Genomic DNA, 17777 nt, shown 5'->3' with positions numbered 1-17777 from the left:
CCAAATCCAAAAGACTTGAGAGACAGATGTCAAGGAACTCGATTAACTAATCTACATTTGGTCTCCTTGTAATCACAAGATTTGGATCGTGAGCAGAATTGGAGGAAGTTGGTGTTGGTAGCAGCCTCACCGAGAAGTAATTCTTGAGGCCTGGACCGACTCTCGGACTTTAGGATCATACACTGCCAGTGTTGTAACTGTTCTGGAACAGTTTAGTTAGAGGTGTGGTTGGTTTTGGCACACAGGTTTTCAGCACTATATTGACATTTAGGCACTTCAGCTTCGAGAGTTGGTTTTCTAATTGAGATGTTCTAAATAATGGAGGACATGGAGTAGATAGACAGTGATTTTTCCCTGTTGTATATGAATTTAAAATATGAGGGGCATAACTTTAGAATTCAAGTTAAATCAGTAAATGGTGAATGGCAGAAAGGATGCTTTACATGAAGCATTGTGAGGATGGGGAATGGCTTGCAGTGGTAGAACAAATGCAAAATCAATTGAGGTATTTAAAAGCGAGATATCTGCTCACCTGGGAAGTAAGAATATTAAGAGATGGAGAGATGGTCAAGGATTTGTGATTTAAAGGGGTATTGCTGCCATCATTAACAAAAAATAGGGAAGTAAGAATAGAGCCGAGCAAGTGATTTTTGTTTTTAAATTGCTCATCAGTTTAATGAATCTTGTGACAAACGTTTGACCTGAAGTGAGATTGTGATAAAACTGAATCTTGTGACAAACATTTGACCTGAAGTGAGATTGTGATAAAACTGCCCAGAGTAGGCAGAGAAAAAGGAGGGAGGAGTGTGGAAAGAAGCAGCAGGGGTGCTGTTTTGAGCTTTTGCCACTGACTGCCTTTAGGGTGTCTCTCTTTCACCTGAGTTGCATTTGACCTCGAGTGACTGTGTTGAATTTGCACATTCTTCCCGTGTCTGCATGGATTTCCTGCATGTGCTCCGATTTCCTCCCTCAGTCCAAAGATGTGCAATTTAGGTGGATTGGCTATGCTAAATTCCCCCTAAATGGGGTTACGGGGATATGATGGGGGATTGGGACTTGATGGGCTGAATGTTCTCCTCCTACACGGATCATAACAAAATTGTGGGCTCGTCCGGGATTGATCTGTAACAGGCTGCAGGTGCTGTTTGATAGTGATTACTTTGATGTGGTTGTTTGTGAATGCTTACTTGAATCCCAGTTGCACTCTGTTAATACTCAGTCAGTTGTGTGCTTTACTCTTCTGCAACGTCCTATTTCACTGTTTGAGGTGCTAAACTCTTTAAGACAAGGAAATTTGAGTAGTTTGGGTTAAAGGAACATGGTTTTTGTACTTGATGTGTTTATTACTAATTCAATGTCGGAGCAATTTAATGAGGGCACAGAAGTGCAGCTCCCGTCTGTAGAACAAAGTATGAAGATGTTAAAGCAACTATATTGAGATCTTGCAAACTTGATGGTGAAGTGTTTAGACAGCAATTTAGAAACTATAGCAAGCAGGGGTCAAACATCTGTTGAATTTGCCACAGAGAGAGAAACTCTCTTTGATAGATGATGTGACTCTCAGGAAATAAATTCTGACTTTAAAAAACAGAGATGATGCTTGTGGAGGACTATAAAAGGAGTCTACCTAATGACTTGGTTGCTTATTTAAATGAACAAAAAGGGCTGTGGTATCTGGTGAGTATGTGCCAATCCACAAAGGGAATTTCCTGGAGAAACACTCTTCACATGATAGAGTGAAGCATGAGACAAAAGGCCTGTTTAAGAGTTCAGCTAGCCTGGAAAAGTTTAGGCTTTCTTCTGGTTTTGTTGAAAAAGGAAAAGCAGTGGAAGCACCTGCTAGTGGAGAGAAGGATATGGGAACTGAACAGAAACCTCTATGTTTCTGTTATAAAAAGATAGAGCATAAACTGTCTCGGGACCTGCAGAAGAACAAACAGCCTTCACAAAGGGATGGCTCTGGTGAAAATGTAGTCATGTGGGCTGGATAATTTACTTTGTGAAGAGTTGGATGCTGGAGTTGAGCAGCCAGTTCTCAAAGAGTATGAGCCCTTTATTATGAAAGGGGTAGTGTTTTTGTCTCATGAAGGTGAGAATGTTTCACAACCAGTTACTATATTGAGGGATACTGGTGCAGCCCAGCCTTTTATATTGGAAGATATTTTGCCTTTGTCTGAGGAGACCTCTACAGGAACTAGTGTCCTAGTTCAGGGGCTTGAGTTGGGTTTTGTGAATGTAGCTCTTCATGGAATTGATTTGAGGTTGGAGTTAGTTTCGGGACATGTTGTCGTTGGGATCCTTCCTGACCTTCCTGTTGATAATGTGACCTTTATTTTAGGAAATGATTTAGCTAGTGGTAATACAGTAATATCTAAACAGTTCTTATGACCTGAACATTCGGATGAATTGACAGAGAAATACCCTAAAGTGCTTCCTGCTGGTACTGTAACCCATGCGATACCCTAAGAGGATAGAGGAAACTGCTTCTATCAAAATAGGGAAATTTGATTTCAGTGACTGTGTTAACCTGAGTGAGATATTCACTGGAAATCCTGATTCGCCTGTCCCATAGGTGAGGACTTGGTGTTATATCAGTACTCCAGGCCAAGGAGCAGTTGATTGAGCATCAACAGAAAAATTCAGACCCGTCTACTTTCTATGAAAATGCTTTGAGACAGAAACAGGGAAAGTTCCTGTTTGTTTTTATCTGATGAGGCCATAAGAGGTTCCTGTTCATGAGGAGTGGGACGTGATTTTTCAGATTGTGGTCCCCTCTGTGTATGATAAACCGATTTTGGTTCTAGCTCATGGTGGTACGTAAAATGGCAGGCCATTTGGGAGTGACAAAAACGTATGAGCGAATTTTAAAAAGTTTCTTTCGGCCAGGATTAAGCATGATGTGGCAGAATACTGCATGTCTGGTCATATCTGGCAAGTAACAGGCAAGCCTAATCAAAAGATTCCAGTAGCCCCATTGCAGTCAATTCCTGCCTTTGATGAACCTTTTAGTAGGGTTATTGTGGATTGTGTGGGTCCCCAACCAAGAACTAAGATTGGAAACCAATATATATTAACAGTCATGTATGCATCCACCCGGTTTCTTGAGGCCATTTCTATGAGGGAAATAACTGCCCAGGTGGTGGTTATGACATTAATTAAGTTCTTCCCTCTTTTTAGACTTCCAAAGTCTATTCAATCAGACCAAGGTTCTAATTTTATGTCTGAAATCTTTAGACAGATTATGCAGCAGCTTGGTATTAAACCATATCATTCAAGTGCGTACCATCCAGAGTCACAAGGGGCACTGGAGTGGTTTAATCTATTTTAAGAACTTACTGCTGTGAGTTTGAACGAGACTGAAAAAGGTGTACATCTCATGATGTTTGCTGTAAGGGAGATTTCCAGGAATGATTGGGATTCAGTCCATCCAGTTTGTCTTTGGCCACTCTGTTAGTGGACCTTTAAAGTATTTGAAAGAGAAGTGATTGGCGGATGACACTTCTACCAATTTGTTACACATTTATGTGAGTAAGTTTCAGTTAAGGCTCTGTAGAGCATGCAAAGTGGAAAGGTCTAGGTTAGAAAATTTCGCAGGAAAAGATTAGGTTCTGGTATGACCGTAAAGTGAAAACTTGGACCTTCAGTTCTGGAGACCTTCAGTTCTGCTGGTGTTGTTACCTACTCCTGGCTCCCATTTTATAGGCACGCTACAGTGGGCCATATGTTGTGGAGCTCAAAATCAGTGATGTTGACTATCTTGTTGCCACTCCCGATCGCAGGAAAAGGAGCAGGCTTTGTCATGTCAATATACAAGCTACTGTAGGAGAGCGTAGGACGATCGGGAGATTACAGCGGAGAAGTCTATTTCTTTAGCATGTGTTATAGACACCTCACACTTGAAGGAGCCAGATTCTTCCATAATTTTTCAAGGTGGACCAGAGGGTAGATTATGTAACTCTGAGATTTTAAGTGATTTGCAGTTTCCACTGAAACATCTTGGTGAAAGGGAATAAACCAAACTGATTGCGATCCTTTGGTCATGCAATGTTTTATTTTCTGACGCGCCAAATAGAACAGAGCTTGTGCATCATGTTATTGGCGTTGGCATTGCCACACTGTTAAGCACCATCCCTACCATGGGCGGCATGGTAGCACAATTGCTTCACACCTCCAGGGTCTCGGGTTCGATTCCGGCTTGAGTCACTGTCTGTGCGGAGTTTGCACGTTCTCCCCGTGTCTGCATGGGTTTCCTCCGGGTGCTCCGGTTTCCTCCCACAGTCCAAAGATGTGCAGGTTAGGTGGATTGGCCATTCTAAATTGCCCTTGGTGTCCAAAAAGGTTAGGTTGGGTTACGGGGATAGGGCTTAGGTGGGGTGCTCTTTCCAAGAGCCGGTGCAGACTCAATGGGCCGAATGGCCTCCTTCTTCACTGTAAATTCTATGATTCTATGAGTCCTGAAAAAGGAAACATCTCGGGGCATGCTCAAACATGGCATAATTGAACCATGCCGCAGATTGGAGCTCAGTGTTTACTGGTGCTGAAACTTGATGTACTTACCGATTTTGCACCGTTTACCGAAAGGTAAATGTTTTGACAAAGGCGGACTGTTATCCTCTTCCAAGGATGGACGATTACATTGATCAAGCTGGTCCTGCTAAGTAGGTTTGCAAATTTGACACGTTAAGAGGCTATTAACAAGACTCCCTTATTGTGTGTGTAAAAGACACATCTTTTCGGACAAGTGAGGGCTTGTTTCAGTATACTGTTATGATCTTTGGTATGAGAAATGCCCCTGCGACCTTTCTTGATTAATCAATTATTGTCTGGATTGCATGGGTGTGAGGCATACCTTGATGATGTAATTATGCACAGTACAAATTGGGCAGAGCACATACAGCAGATTAGTTTTTTTTGACCGTTTGGTAAAAGCTAACCTCACACTTAACTAAATTAACAGTGAGTTTGGCAATGCAATTGTAATTTACCTTGGAAAAGTTGTGGGCCAAGGCAAGGTTCTCCCTGTGCAAACTAAAGTAGAAGTCATTGATCAGTTTCCCATTCTACAGAATCATAAGGAGTTGAGATTCCTTGGAATGGCTGGATATTATAGGGTTTCTAACGGAGCCTTTCCATGGTGGTTGCACCAGTGACAGACATGCTTGGTTCCAAGGTAGCTTCTAAATCGTCAAAAAACTGTCAAGAGGGCGACACAGTGGAGCAGTGGTTAGCACTACTGCCTACAGCGCTGAGGACTCTGGTTCGATCCCGTCCCCGGGTCACTCTCTGTGAGGAGTTTGCACATTCTCCCCGTGTCTGCGTGGGATTCCTCCGGGTGCTCTGGTTTCCTCCCACAAGAGCCGAAAGACGTGCTGTTAGATAATTTGGACATTCTGAATTCTCCCTCTGTGTACCAAAACAGGCGCCAGAATGTGGCGACTAGGGGCTTTTCACAGTAACTTCATTGCAGTGTTAATGTAAGCCTACTTGTGACAGTAAAGATTATTATTATTAAAAATGGGGTTGAATGGCTCCCCTCTTTTCCCACTCCTTGTTTGATCGTAATAGGGTTTCTTAATGTAAATTGTAAATGTTTAACTGTTTACACGCTGTGATCACAAAGATCCAATCGGACAACAGTTCCTTGAGTTTAACAAAGAAATAAGTTTACTTTAATGTATTTGCACCGATCTAGAGAATGTAATAAAATACATACCAATTTGCGACAGTGAGAAAGTTGTTCAAATTAGAGTCCATTAGTAAAAGGAATAAACGGTCATTAGCTTGGTGACTCTGCTGGTCAGGTGCTCCTTTGGTGGCCTTGATGTTTCGATTTAAAGTTGCAGCCTGTTAATTTGGTTTTCGCATGGAGACAGTGGTGCTGAGCAGAATTTCTGTTCTAATGGGTTTCTGGTTGCTTTCATTCAGCAACCAGGTTCGAAACTTAGGAAGGATGGAGAGAGAGCAAGGCTCAACAGCTTCAGCTGCTTGTCCTCAGTTAATCAGCATCAACTCTTCGCAAAATGTCTTTTTTAGCACACAACAGGTGTGTGTTGGTCCTGTGACTTGCTCTCTCCACTATCTGAGCGGGAGAGGGGATCCAAATCAGGCTGCTGTTCGTGTTTTCCAAAAGATGGTCTGATAGCTCAACGTCTGCAAAGTTTACTTTAGCTGTTGTCTCATGGCCCAAGTGATCAGATTTAATGTACTGTCTCCAATAGTTGAATCTCAGATACTTGTCTTAATGCCTTATTAATGGCACAGGAGATGGGGTGTTTCACATTCCTCAGGAGTTTATTGTCTCTGGTGGGATCTTCATGCCCAGGACTTCCATCCAAATGAAATGTGGACAGCATAGTAATGCAAATTTGGAAAGCTATTGTTTGACTAATTGCTAGTTATCTTTTTTTTAGTCTGTTTTTTAAAAGTCTGTTCTTAAAACTACAAGTTTCCAGCTGGTGGATTAAATGTCACAAATTGATATAAGCACATCTTTATGGCACCATCCCGTTATGAAAGTATGTTACCATTCCTTCATTGACAAAGCCTCAAGTTCCTGTAACTTCTCCCTTAACAGCATTGTGGCAATAGCTTTACCACATCGTCTGCAGTGGTTCAAGAAGGTAGCTTACTGCCTTTGGGCGTAATTGGGTATGGACAATAAATGCTGGCTGTGGCAGATCCCACAATATTTATTTTTTAAATCCTCACCTGTAGCTCAACTCATTAAAGCAGTGATTAATTGAGATTGAAATTTGGAGAACACTTTAAATAATTTGTACACTTGATTCATAGAAATGGGCAAAAATTGTTTGAGTAAATAGATTTCATTTATATTTTATAAAAGGTTCAGTTTCTATTACTCATTTTAAGCTGTTAATGTTCATTGTTACAAAGCTATCTTCTACAGTGAGTAATACAAATAATTATTCTAATTCATCATATCGTATTGACTTGATTTTCTCCTGTGCACACTGCTGAGTATATATTGGGGGTAATTTTCGCTTTAGCTGTGGGAAAACTGGCAGTAGTTATTTTCTTTTCCCACAGACTTCCATCACCACCTAAAGTGAAAATTATCTTTATTTTCCAGCAGCATATGACTAACTTGTATCTTCTGTTTACAGATAAAGTAAAAGCTTTCCGTACAGCTCTTCAGGAGGAAGAACAGGCTAGTAAGCAGATCAATCCCAAACGGCCACGAGCTATTTAAATGACAGACACATGCTAAGGATTAACTGATTTACTAAATCTTTATGACTGAAACTTCCTTACTAATGTCAGCTGTGGTCATCAGACTCCAATCACTGGAACGCTAAGAACTTCTGGAACTACATCAGTTGAAACTTTCTTTGACTTGAATAATTTTTCTTCTGAACACACTCCCATGGTATTACTGCTGAACAAATGCTTCTAATCCAACAGCACAAATTCACAGGGTTAGGACTTTATGAAGTACTTAATTTAAAAAGTTTTTGGGCTTTGCCAAGAAGCTTTGAAAAGGAAATCCATGCCAACTTTTTTTTAAAAATAACTGTGTCAAAATAACTGTGGAGATTATGCTTTTAGATACTCTGTATTTTTTATTTTATTTCTAAATTGATGTGGTTACATTTTGTTATCATAGCTGGCTGTTCAGTTTTGAAGTGTGTTTGTATGCATGCACAACCCATTTGTGGTGTGAAGTAACTCCCCATAGACCAGACTGAGCTTTTCCTGTTTTCTCTGTGCCAGAGGATGATGACCCCAAACCAGCACGAGTCCTCAAAAAAGCAGGTGTCCCAACATTAGGCACAGCTGTTACTTAATAAAAAGGCATTCCTTGTTTTCAGTGTGAATTAATTTATTGTGCTATGTATTTTTCCATTTTATTTGTGTGTTGAGCCATCCTTTGTCTAGTTCTATTATCTCACAAAATATGTGCCATATCATCAATGTAATTAAAATGGCAGTTGGTTTGAAAGTCTTGAGATGGTACACAAATACAACTTGACATTCCACATACATATAATTTATCAATTAAGTCTTTAATGTAGCTGTTTTGCAGTGTACACCAAATATTTAAAATTACTGTAAAGTGCTTTATAGCATCCCATTTTACCAACTATAAAGAATATTAAAACTAAAGATAAATGAACTGTTGGGAGGGGTTGTATTTCAAGCAACATCAGGACACGCACTAGATGTTATGGTTATTTCTAAATTAAGGAATAGGATTCAACTACAAAGTTTTCTCATATTTCAAGGTTTTAATTTGAGAGTTTACTTTTACTAAAAGGATTAATTAAAATATAGATTTAAATGGTGATTACTAATGTATTAAAACACATGTTTTGGAGCACTGTTAACTTGAAGCTTACAAATGAGTGTGTGGGATAGTTTACAGTGTTGATGTTTCACGCTGTTCAGGTGAGCAGTGGAGACATCACTGGGAAACAAGGTTTTTGGAAAACTTTAGCCGGCTGTCCCTAGATTTTTTTTTTTTATTCCTCTGGCAACTTTTATGTTTAAGACCTCATCACTTATGTATAATATAAAATTTTCTTCAAAGTTAATTTAAACTTTGTATTTGAAATGTAGTATTGAAGCAATGTCAACCATTGTATTGGTATGATCTGACAAATTCCAGCTAGACAAAAATGTATAAGTTAATGATTTCTCATTTGTAACAACCACTTGTTCTTATCTCATTTGTATACTGAGGATGCAAAATTTCAATTCGTTCATTTTGCCAATTTGCCTCCTGCAAGCATCAGTAAAATGTTTCTGAATGTGAAAAGTTAAGTTTAACGCAGCATCCTTCCAATTAATGTAAAATGTGTATTTAATGTCTTCATTAATGCAATCAGAACTTCACATAATTCAAACTTGAGCCACATGAGGTATGATTTAGTACTAGAGATGACAATATAATATTTGGAGAGCTTTGATAAACTATGATGTTCATTATGATAAATCAACTGGAAATTGTGGGCATTCAAAAAAATATATTCACACTTTTTGATTTTCAATTAGTTTTCAATTTAGGAGTGATGGTTACTTAACATCAGTTGAGAACCCTAATCTCGGCAGCTCAAGACACCCACTTGTAATATTGATATTTTGAAGTATAATATTTTACATTAAAATCATTTCAGTTACAGAATCGTTTGGAATAGTGAGGGGCTGTGTATAAGATTGACTTTTAGGTACATTTTGTGATGTTTTGATCTTTAAGTTTCTAAGTAGCCCTTTCTAAAATACCAAAAAAAATTAAAATAAGCTAGATATGGAAGCATGGGTTTTGAAATAGTTTTGTGTTTTAAACATGTTTTATAACACTCAGTGCCTTTGTTAACTTAGCAATAGCACAGTGCATCACTCATTTTGCTTTTTCTTACAGATATCATGTTGTGGCATTTTCTAGTCAGAATTTTATTAGTTTTAAATAGGGTTCCTGACATAGAATTAGGAATTGAAAGAGGAATTTAATGAGACTTTTGTTGTTATCATTTATATTTCTGCCTTTTCTCCTCCATTAATGTAGCTGCATATGTCGCTTAGCCGATTTTATTCCCTCTGAAAAGAGAATGCTGCTTCCTCATTTTTAGGTTGTCTAATGGCCTCATTAAAACAATTTATTTCCACAGGATCTGGATACATAAATGTTATGGAAACAGGAAATATCTGGGTAACTCATACAGCACAATGTTCTATTCAAAAGAATATTGCAATTGTGAATTTAAACATGAATATAATCTATGTAGCAATACTGTATCCGCTGTTTATCATTGAGTGTTGGTTCATTATTCTTGATAAACTTGCAGTGATTTAACTATTATGACTCTTACATCAATCACAAAGTATTTTTTGGTCAGAGTATGTGGACCATCTGTATTGTCATTAGCAGAAGGCAGACATCAAAGAACAAAAGCACCCTAGGAAATCTCTTATTTCTAAAAAAAAAATAAAATGGGAGTAATGATCACCATTTGAGTTTTATACTCTTGCAGTTTGTTATAATCGCTGAATCCCCCGCTGTCAACATCCTGGGAGTTACTGTTGACCAGAAAATGAACTGCACCGACCACGTAAATACTGTGGCTACAAGAGCAGGTTAGAGACTGGGAATTTTGTAGCAAGTAACTCGCATCCTGACTCCCCCAATGCCTGTCCGCCATCTACAATGCACAAGTCAGGAGTGTGATGGAATCATCTCCACTTGCCTGGATAAGTACAGCGCCAGCAACACTCAAGGTCGACTCCATCCAGGACATAGCAGTTGACTTGATTGGTACCCATCCAATAACTTCAAAATTCACTCCCTCCACTACCAATGCACAGTTGCAGCATTGTGTACAATCTACAAGATGCATTGCAATAACTCAACAAGGCTCCTTCGACAGCACCTTCCAAATCCATGGGGCGGGATTCTCCGTTTCTGAAACAAGTGTTGACGTCAACACAGAATTCGTGGACTTTCACGACAGCAAAACTGGCACCAAAACTGGATCGATTCAGCAACTGTGGAGGGACTAGGACTGGCGCCACGTGGAACACAATTGATACCAATGAAAATCGGTGCGGGATTCGCCGGGTCTGTGTTTGACACTTGGGAGCCTGACAAGCTGCATCCGCATATGTACTTTGCAATCCCCACACACACTCATCCCAGCCAACAAGATGGCACTGGTTGTGCTGGAGCGTGCCCATACAGCTGATGGGTCGGCTGGGGCCAGAGGGCACCTAGAGGGGTGGCCTGGGGGAACACCTGTAAGACCTGTGGTCACAGTGGGCTGTTGGCAGTGTGTTCAGCTGCGAAAATGGTGTCTCCACCCACAGCCCACTTCTGGCCACCCCGGCTACTCCCCCTGGCCAACGGCACAACTGTCAGCAAACTATGGCGATGTCGGGCACTTACTGTACCTCCTCAACATCTGCTGATTTCACGATTTTTAAAAGCACAAGTGAACCGCGCAGACGGAGACCTGGCCCATCGGAGGCGGAGCATCGCGGAGGCCCCAGAGAATACCGGGTCAGGCCTGTTAATGACATGCAAATAGTATTTACTTTATGTGCATTCCGGACCACATTGACGCCGCTGTTGAGGTGATGGGGAATAGCGATTTGCCGTCAAATCGGCACGTGCCGTGATTTTAGTGTCGGAACCTATTAGCCCAATCACGTTTCCCGGTTTCGGCGTCAGCCAACGAAGAATCCCACCTATGATCTCTATTACCAAGAAGCACAAGGACAGCAGATGCATGAGAATACCACCGCCTGCAAATTATTCTCCCAAGCTACACACCATCCTGACTGTGCCTTCACTGTTGCCAGGTTAAAATCCTGGAACTGCCTTCCTAACAGCACTGTAGGTGTACCAACATCACATGGACTTGAGGCATTTCGGGCAATTAGGGATGGGCAATTTATGCTGGTCTAGCCAGTGAAGCCCACATTGTGTGAAAGAGGAAAAAACATGCAGTGAATTTTGAGAACTGGATTTGGGACTAACCTGTTATATAGTGTCCACACGTGCATGCTGACAGCTCAGCCAGGTCTGATTGGGTGGATTCAAAGGGAAAAAAATGGTGGTTGGGAAGAGAAAAATCAACAGCGCTGCCACAAGTAAATCATTGACGTGGTCTGAAGATCAGCTGAGCACATTAGCATTAATGTTTGGAAGTGTCCACCTTTTAAATGTTAAACCTCTGAATATTTATGCTTGTCAATTTGAATGTGTTGGGGATAAGAACCCAGATTTTGCAGTTACTTTTGGTCATCAGCGTTTAAATCTAAACTTGTGTTGAAGAACCTGTTTCCACCTGAAGGATGGCACTGTGACAGATGCTGTTACATAAGCAGATGTGACAGCTAATTTTGAACACAGTAAATTATCAGGTAATTGTTTTTGGTCATGGTGGTTGAGGAAGGAGTTTCTGCCAAAACAGGAAATATCCCTGGGACACGATTCTCCGGAACGATTTCTAAGTGTGGTAGCGAGCAGGAACTGCCATGAGCTTCCCGGCGCTCTACCTGGCAACGCAAAACAATGTTAATTGTTCCACTTAACAAGCCCTCACGGGCTTCACAACGCAAAGGCTCACCAATCGATTCGCCAGGACCGCGGTCGCCAGCCCCCGCCAACAAGTTCAAGCAGCACTTAAACAGCAGTTGCACAGCCAAACCCACTCAGCTCTCAGCCATGGCAGCGAGATATCCAGCCCCAAGGTTTGGAGATGCAGATCTGGGGAGGCTCCAAGATGCGGTCGAGGCCGGGAGGGATGTCCTGTCTTCCCCGAGGGTCCCAGAGGATGAGTCAGAGGGCAGCCAGTGCTGTCTGGGACGAAGTGGCAGCAGGGCGTCCAAGAGGACTGGCCTTCAGTGCTGCAAGAAGGTCAACGACCTACACCGGCCACATGCGTGAGTTGGCCACCCCTGAGACCTATCCGCCCCCACGCGAGAATCCGCCCCCTCAACCCTGCATGTGCCCTCTACCCCCATCACTGTGAACCACGTGTGTGGCTCACGATGCCCTCTCTGGGAGAGGGGGTGCCGGGAGAGGGCCCAGACTGGCGGAGGGGTGCTGGACATCCTCACGATCTTCGAGGAACGACCCTGGAGGTGACGGGGGTGGCTGAGGACAGAGCGGTCACCAATGCCAAGGTTGCACATGCCGCAGAGGTGAGGATCCACCAAGCCCCACCCGGAGGACCTGTCACACGTGAGTTGTTAATGCCATACATACTGACCACATGTCCATTCTCCCGCAGGTGCTCCAACTGATGACACTGGCCCACCCCGGGTGGCTGCATCCCCTGCCTCCCATGAGACCACTCCGGAGATCTCCGAGGATGCCACAATTGACGCGTCACAGCTGTCATCCGCACCTTCCACCAGCGCAGACACATACCTCGGGCGACGTTAGTGGTCAGGCCTCTGGGGAGCACCACCCAGTTGCATATCAGTTGGAGGCAGGAACCCCCAGGCGAGACAGCAGTCAGAGGTCAGTTGGTTCCCAGGACCCAGCTGGGTCCCAGCAAGATGCTGAGCCTATGGACCAGGCTATCCAGGAGCTGATGGAAATATTAGGGAGCAGCCAGAACATTCAGAGGGCAATGTCAGCGATACTCCAGCAGGTCCATAGCCGATTGTAGGAGTCCCAGAGGCTGCGGGTGCAGGCGATATCGGCGGCAATACATGGCACCGAGGCCAGCACTATTAGAATGGCAACTGCAGTGAAGAACCTGGTGCCCGATGTCAGAAGTATTAGTGGAGGTGTCAGAGGCGTGGCACAGTCCGTGACGGCCATGGCTGTGGGCTTTGGCAGTATGTCCAACTCACTGGGGGATGTGCCCCCGAACCAGGCTGACCTTGATGAGCTGCAGGACATGTCCCGCTCTTGTATGGAAATGGCCGAGGCACTGCGGAGCTTGTCCCAGTCACAGGTGGGCATTGCCCAATCACCGAGGAGCCTCGCTGAGGGTGTCAACACGATGGTGCAGACATCGGGGAGCCGCCAGGGCACGAACCAGCTGTCCCTCCGTCCCAAGGTGAACCCCAGGGCGGTATGGGCACCGACTGGGAGGATGGAGCGTTGGGTGCCAACCCGGACCCATCTGAAGGAGTGGGAATGGTGGGTATCAGCTCCCCTGAATTCCAGCCCTCTTAAGACGCCGCGTCTTGCAGTCAGCACACGGGGCAGGGTGAAGTATTAATGGAGGTGTCAGAGGCGTGGCACAGTCCACGCCATGCACAGCTGTGCATGCACTGCCGAAAAGTGCGTCGGGGCCTTCTGGCTACAGAGCCCCCAGAGGATGCCCACCAGGGGCATCGAAGGCCACAGGATGAGGTAAGCAGCTGACTGCCTCCATCTCTGCTGCGCATCCTCAGGACACACCTAGACATATCGGTAGAACTAGGAAGACTAACCATGTCGAGGATCACTGGGGGAGGCAGGGAGTGTGGGTGGAGGGGAGAGAGGAGCGGCACCAGTGGGAGAGTGACGCATTGTTGGACACCTGTGAAACATTAAAAACCTTCACCACAACCAGTGTAACGCCTCTGTCACTTTCTATCGCAATGCGGGTCGACCTCCGAACCCTTGGCCCTTTCTCCAGGCATCCCCCCTCCCCGGGCACACCCCATGCAGGTGACGGGTGTGAGCGAGCACTCAGCAGACAGGCAGAGGTCAGACTATGTCATAGATGGAGGAGCACCGGCACTCAGCTATCTGTGGGTTACTGCCCTCGACAGTGACCCGCTGAAGGAGGTTGAGGGGCGACCTGATAGAGGTATACAAAATTATGAGGGGCATAGACAGAGTGAATAGTCAGAGGCTTTTCCCCAGGGTAGAGGGGTCAATTACTAGGGGGCATAGGTTTAAGGTGAGAGGGGCAAGGTTTAGAGTAGATGTACGAGGCAAGTTTTTTTACGCAGAGGGTAGTGGGTGCCTGGAACTCACTACCGGAGGAGGTAGTGGAAGCAGGGACATTTAAGGGGCATCTTGACAAATATATGAATAGGATGGGAATAGAAGGATACGGACCCAGGAAGTGTAGAAGATTGTAGTTTAGTCGGGCAGTATGGTCGGCACGGGCTTGGAGGGCCGAAGGGCCTGTTCCTGTGCTGTACATTTCTTTGTTCTTTGTTTGTTCTTTGACAGTGCCGACACAGTCCCAGCACTCTGGAGTGAAGTAAAAGATGCCCTGGAACAGTGGGAAATGGTGAGAGGGAAAGGTTCTGATGACAGACTGGGCCATGTCCTATATGAAGCAAGCGAGTAAGAGGGCCGCGCCGCTGCTGCCTGTCCTGCAGCCTCCGATTGGTCCTTCGCTTCCCTCCTGGGATCGTCCTCCAGCCCCTGCACGTCTCCGACCCCTCCTCATTGCCCACAGTGTCCTCATCTCCCACCTCCAGCATGTTACTGCCAGGTTGTGGAGGACACAGCAGACCATTACAAAGTACACCTTCTGGGAGGGTGTAGAGCGGTCGAGGCAACGGAAGGGCATTTTAAGCAGTCCGATGCACCGCTCAGTGGTAGCTCGGTGGCTACATGGGCCTCGTATCCGGTCTCTGGTCTTTAAAAAAAATTAATTTAGCGTACCCAATTCATTTTTCCAATTAAGGGGCAATTTAGCATGGCCGATCCACCTGCCCTGCTCATCTTTGGGTTGTGGGGGTGAAACCCACACAAACACGGGGAAAATGTGCAAACTCCACATGGACACAGTGACCCAGAGCCGGGATCGAACCTGGGACCTCGGCGCCGTGATAACTACTGCGCCACCATGCTTGGTCTACTGCCTCCGTGCTGGCGTCATTAGCCAGGTCCACAACGGATTCCCCTTATCCCCAAGAGCCAGCCAGCCACCCTGGGGTGGTTCTTGAGGAGGCCGGGGATATCTGACTGCTGCAGGATGTAGCTGTTGTGCACTCTCTGGGAAGCGTGTACATACGTGCATGACCTGCATGTTGTGGTCACACACAAGCTGTATGTTTAGGGAGTGGAACCCCTTCCTGTTGATGGTGGGCACTCCAAGCTGGCCTGGTATGTGCAAGGCAACACGTCCCTGGACCTGGTGCATCCGGGTCATGGCAGAGAATCCTGCTGCCTGGACATCTTGTGGGGCTTGATCCTGTCAAAGTTGATGTAGTCTGCCTGGGCAAACAGCTCATCCGTGACCTGTAGTATGCACCTAATAATAATAATAACAGTGGCTCCTACCCCAGGACCCATTCCCTGGGTGTTCAGATCTCGGCTGCTGTGTGTGTGTATGGTGTTGCCACCTGCATTGCGGTCTGATTTGGATGCTAGGCAATGACTCCTACATGCTACATGGCCTGCCGACCCATGCAAATCCACTTGGATGTGTGAAGTGCTCTTACTACGATAGCCAATTCAGCAATAGACTTCAGCATCATGGCCAGAGGCCTCCGCAGTCGGTGGGGCAGATGAGTAGGGACAAGGGTTGGCCCTAGACAGGGTACACACAATCCAAGGGTTGGCATAAAGGAGCCGCATGCAGTATCTCTTCCCCCCCCCACCTCTCATGGTTTCCCAACCCAGCTGAGGGTACCCTACCCCTCTGCCAAGCACAGGGGTGCAAGCCCAGTGTCTCTGGGCTCATTGCCTGTGAGCGAAGATGACTGCTCACCTTCTCAGCTCCCTGTAGAAACCCTTTGCCAGGTTCACGTTTTTAAAAAGGAGTACTAATCGATGCCTACATTATCACTTGCTGGGGAGGCTGCTAAAGCACTGGAGCTGTTAGATATGGGGTGGCTCCTGTCAAATGTATGGAAATAGAGCTCAAGTACTGATAATTGGTTTCTTGCTATGCTACGGCGAGATCCTGTTTTTGCCTATGGGGGCAGGCCGGTAGGATCGCAAATTATTTGGTGCCCGCCGTGGTTCTCATTTTTGGCCTCCTGCTATTCACCGGCCTTATCTCAAGCGAAACGAAGTCAGGGAATCGCATCCGAGGTCTTCAAATAGAGCAGTGGCATTTTCTACATAGGCAGGGAAAGCCTTAGTTCTGATCGAAAGTGCACATTCAATACCCTCAGTACAAATTGCACAATTTTAAGTGTCAGTCAATGTTGTTTCACATCTAAACGCGTGAAATCCAGAGCACGTGGGTAGAAACTAACCCAAGAAACCACAAATTTATCCATGTTTTACTAGAGTTTAACCAGTAAAACTGAGCATACCAGAGCAAATCCTTGCCTGGTTATTCTTGACCTTAAACTCAGAAGCAGACTTAGGAGTTTCCTTTCAACAGTTTGAGAATTGGTTTGAGGTGGATTGTAGGTATTGGTGTTGCCTTTTTTATCTGCTGTAAATATGGCAGTCAATGAAGTTGCCCTCCTTCCTTTGGATATCAATATTCTATTGCTCAAGAGTCGCCAGGTATCAAATGATACCACAAGGTTCAAACGGCTATCGATCAAAGAGCCAAACACCAGTTAGTTCAAGGTCAAGGGTACTTTATTTACACACACAATTAATCATGTAACATAAACACTACTAATTGAAGTACACCTATCGACTATGACAACCTGTACTTAACTTCAGGCACCCGGCTTAGGTCAGAGGAACAGTGACCGTTGTTCGATTCTAGAGCTATCAGGTCTGTAGAAGTAACTGCTGCTCAGCTGGGCTCATCTGTCTGGTAGCGAGCGTTGAACTTGAACTTGCTTCTGGTGGTGCTGCAATTGGAAGTGGACGTTGCCGGAGCGCCAGGTCCAAGAGAGGCCGAACACATGGTGGACTCTCTTTTTATCCTTGGGGGTTTTCGTGCTCTTTTGGGCGGTCCTTCAGTTTGGACCCCACTAATTGGGTGATTCCTGCTCACTATGTTCGATTTGAACCAATAAATGGGCGGGTGACTTGATGGCTGGGCGTGTCCCAAGCGGTCATTGACCCTGTTGTTTACGTTTCCCTAGTACAGGGTGTGGCGCCAAAATGTCTGGGGTTGTATCGGTCGCTCAAGTATCAGTCCTTTGTGTGGTGGGGGTTTCAATACAGTCTGGATTCCTCACGAGCAAATATACATTCAGGCTCTGAGCCTGTCTGAATCTCGCATTGTCCATTTTTACTGCTATGCTTTGTGACCTTCCCTGTTCTTGGTTGCAAGTGGCCATCCCAGATGGTTACATTGGGTGGGACCTTGTTAAAGTGAAATAGTGAGCAGCACAATTTGCCACAAAGTAGTGTAATGCTACGATCTTCCTGTCACACCATTGTCAAATTCCAAAACATAGTGAATGGTTATTCTTGACCTTAAACTCAAGCAGAGATA

At 44.7% G+C, this 17777-nt stretch overlaps 1 protein-coding gene across 5 annotated transcripts in view; it reads left to right on the top strand.

The window, feature by feature from the left end:
• kif2a (kinesin family member 2a) overlaps positions 1 to 9811 on the top strand; it is a 245521-nt gene extending 235710 nt beyond the window's left edge. For all 5 annotated transcript variants that reach the window (XM_072496970.1, XM_072496967.1, XM_072496971.1 and 2 more), the window contains one exon: positions 7125 to 9811. In XM_072496970.1, the coding sequence (XP_072353071.1) occupies positions 7125 to 7210 (86 nt within the window). In that variant the 3' untranslated portion in view covers positions 7211 to 9811. The remainder of the gene's footprint in view (positions 1 to 7124) is intronic.
• Positions 9812 to 17777: the final 7966 nt, after the last annotated feature.

This window comes from Scyliorhinus torazame, chromosome 3, assembly GCF_047496885.1.
Source record: "Scyliorhinus torazame isolate Kashiwa2021f chromosome 3, sScyTor2.1, whole genome shotgun sequence".
NCBI classification, from domain to species: domain Eukaryota; kingdom Metazoa; phylum Chordata; class Chondrichthyes; order Carcharhiniformes; family Scyliorhinidae; genus Scyliorhinus; species Scyliorhinus torazame.
This window is presented reverse-complemented; position numbering and strand designations above follow the sequence as displayed.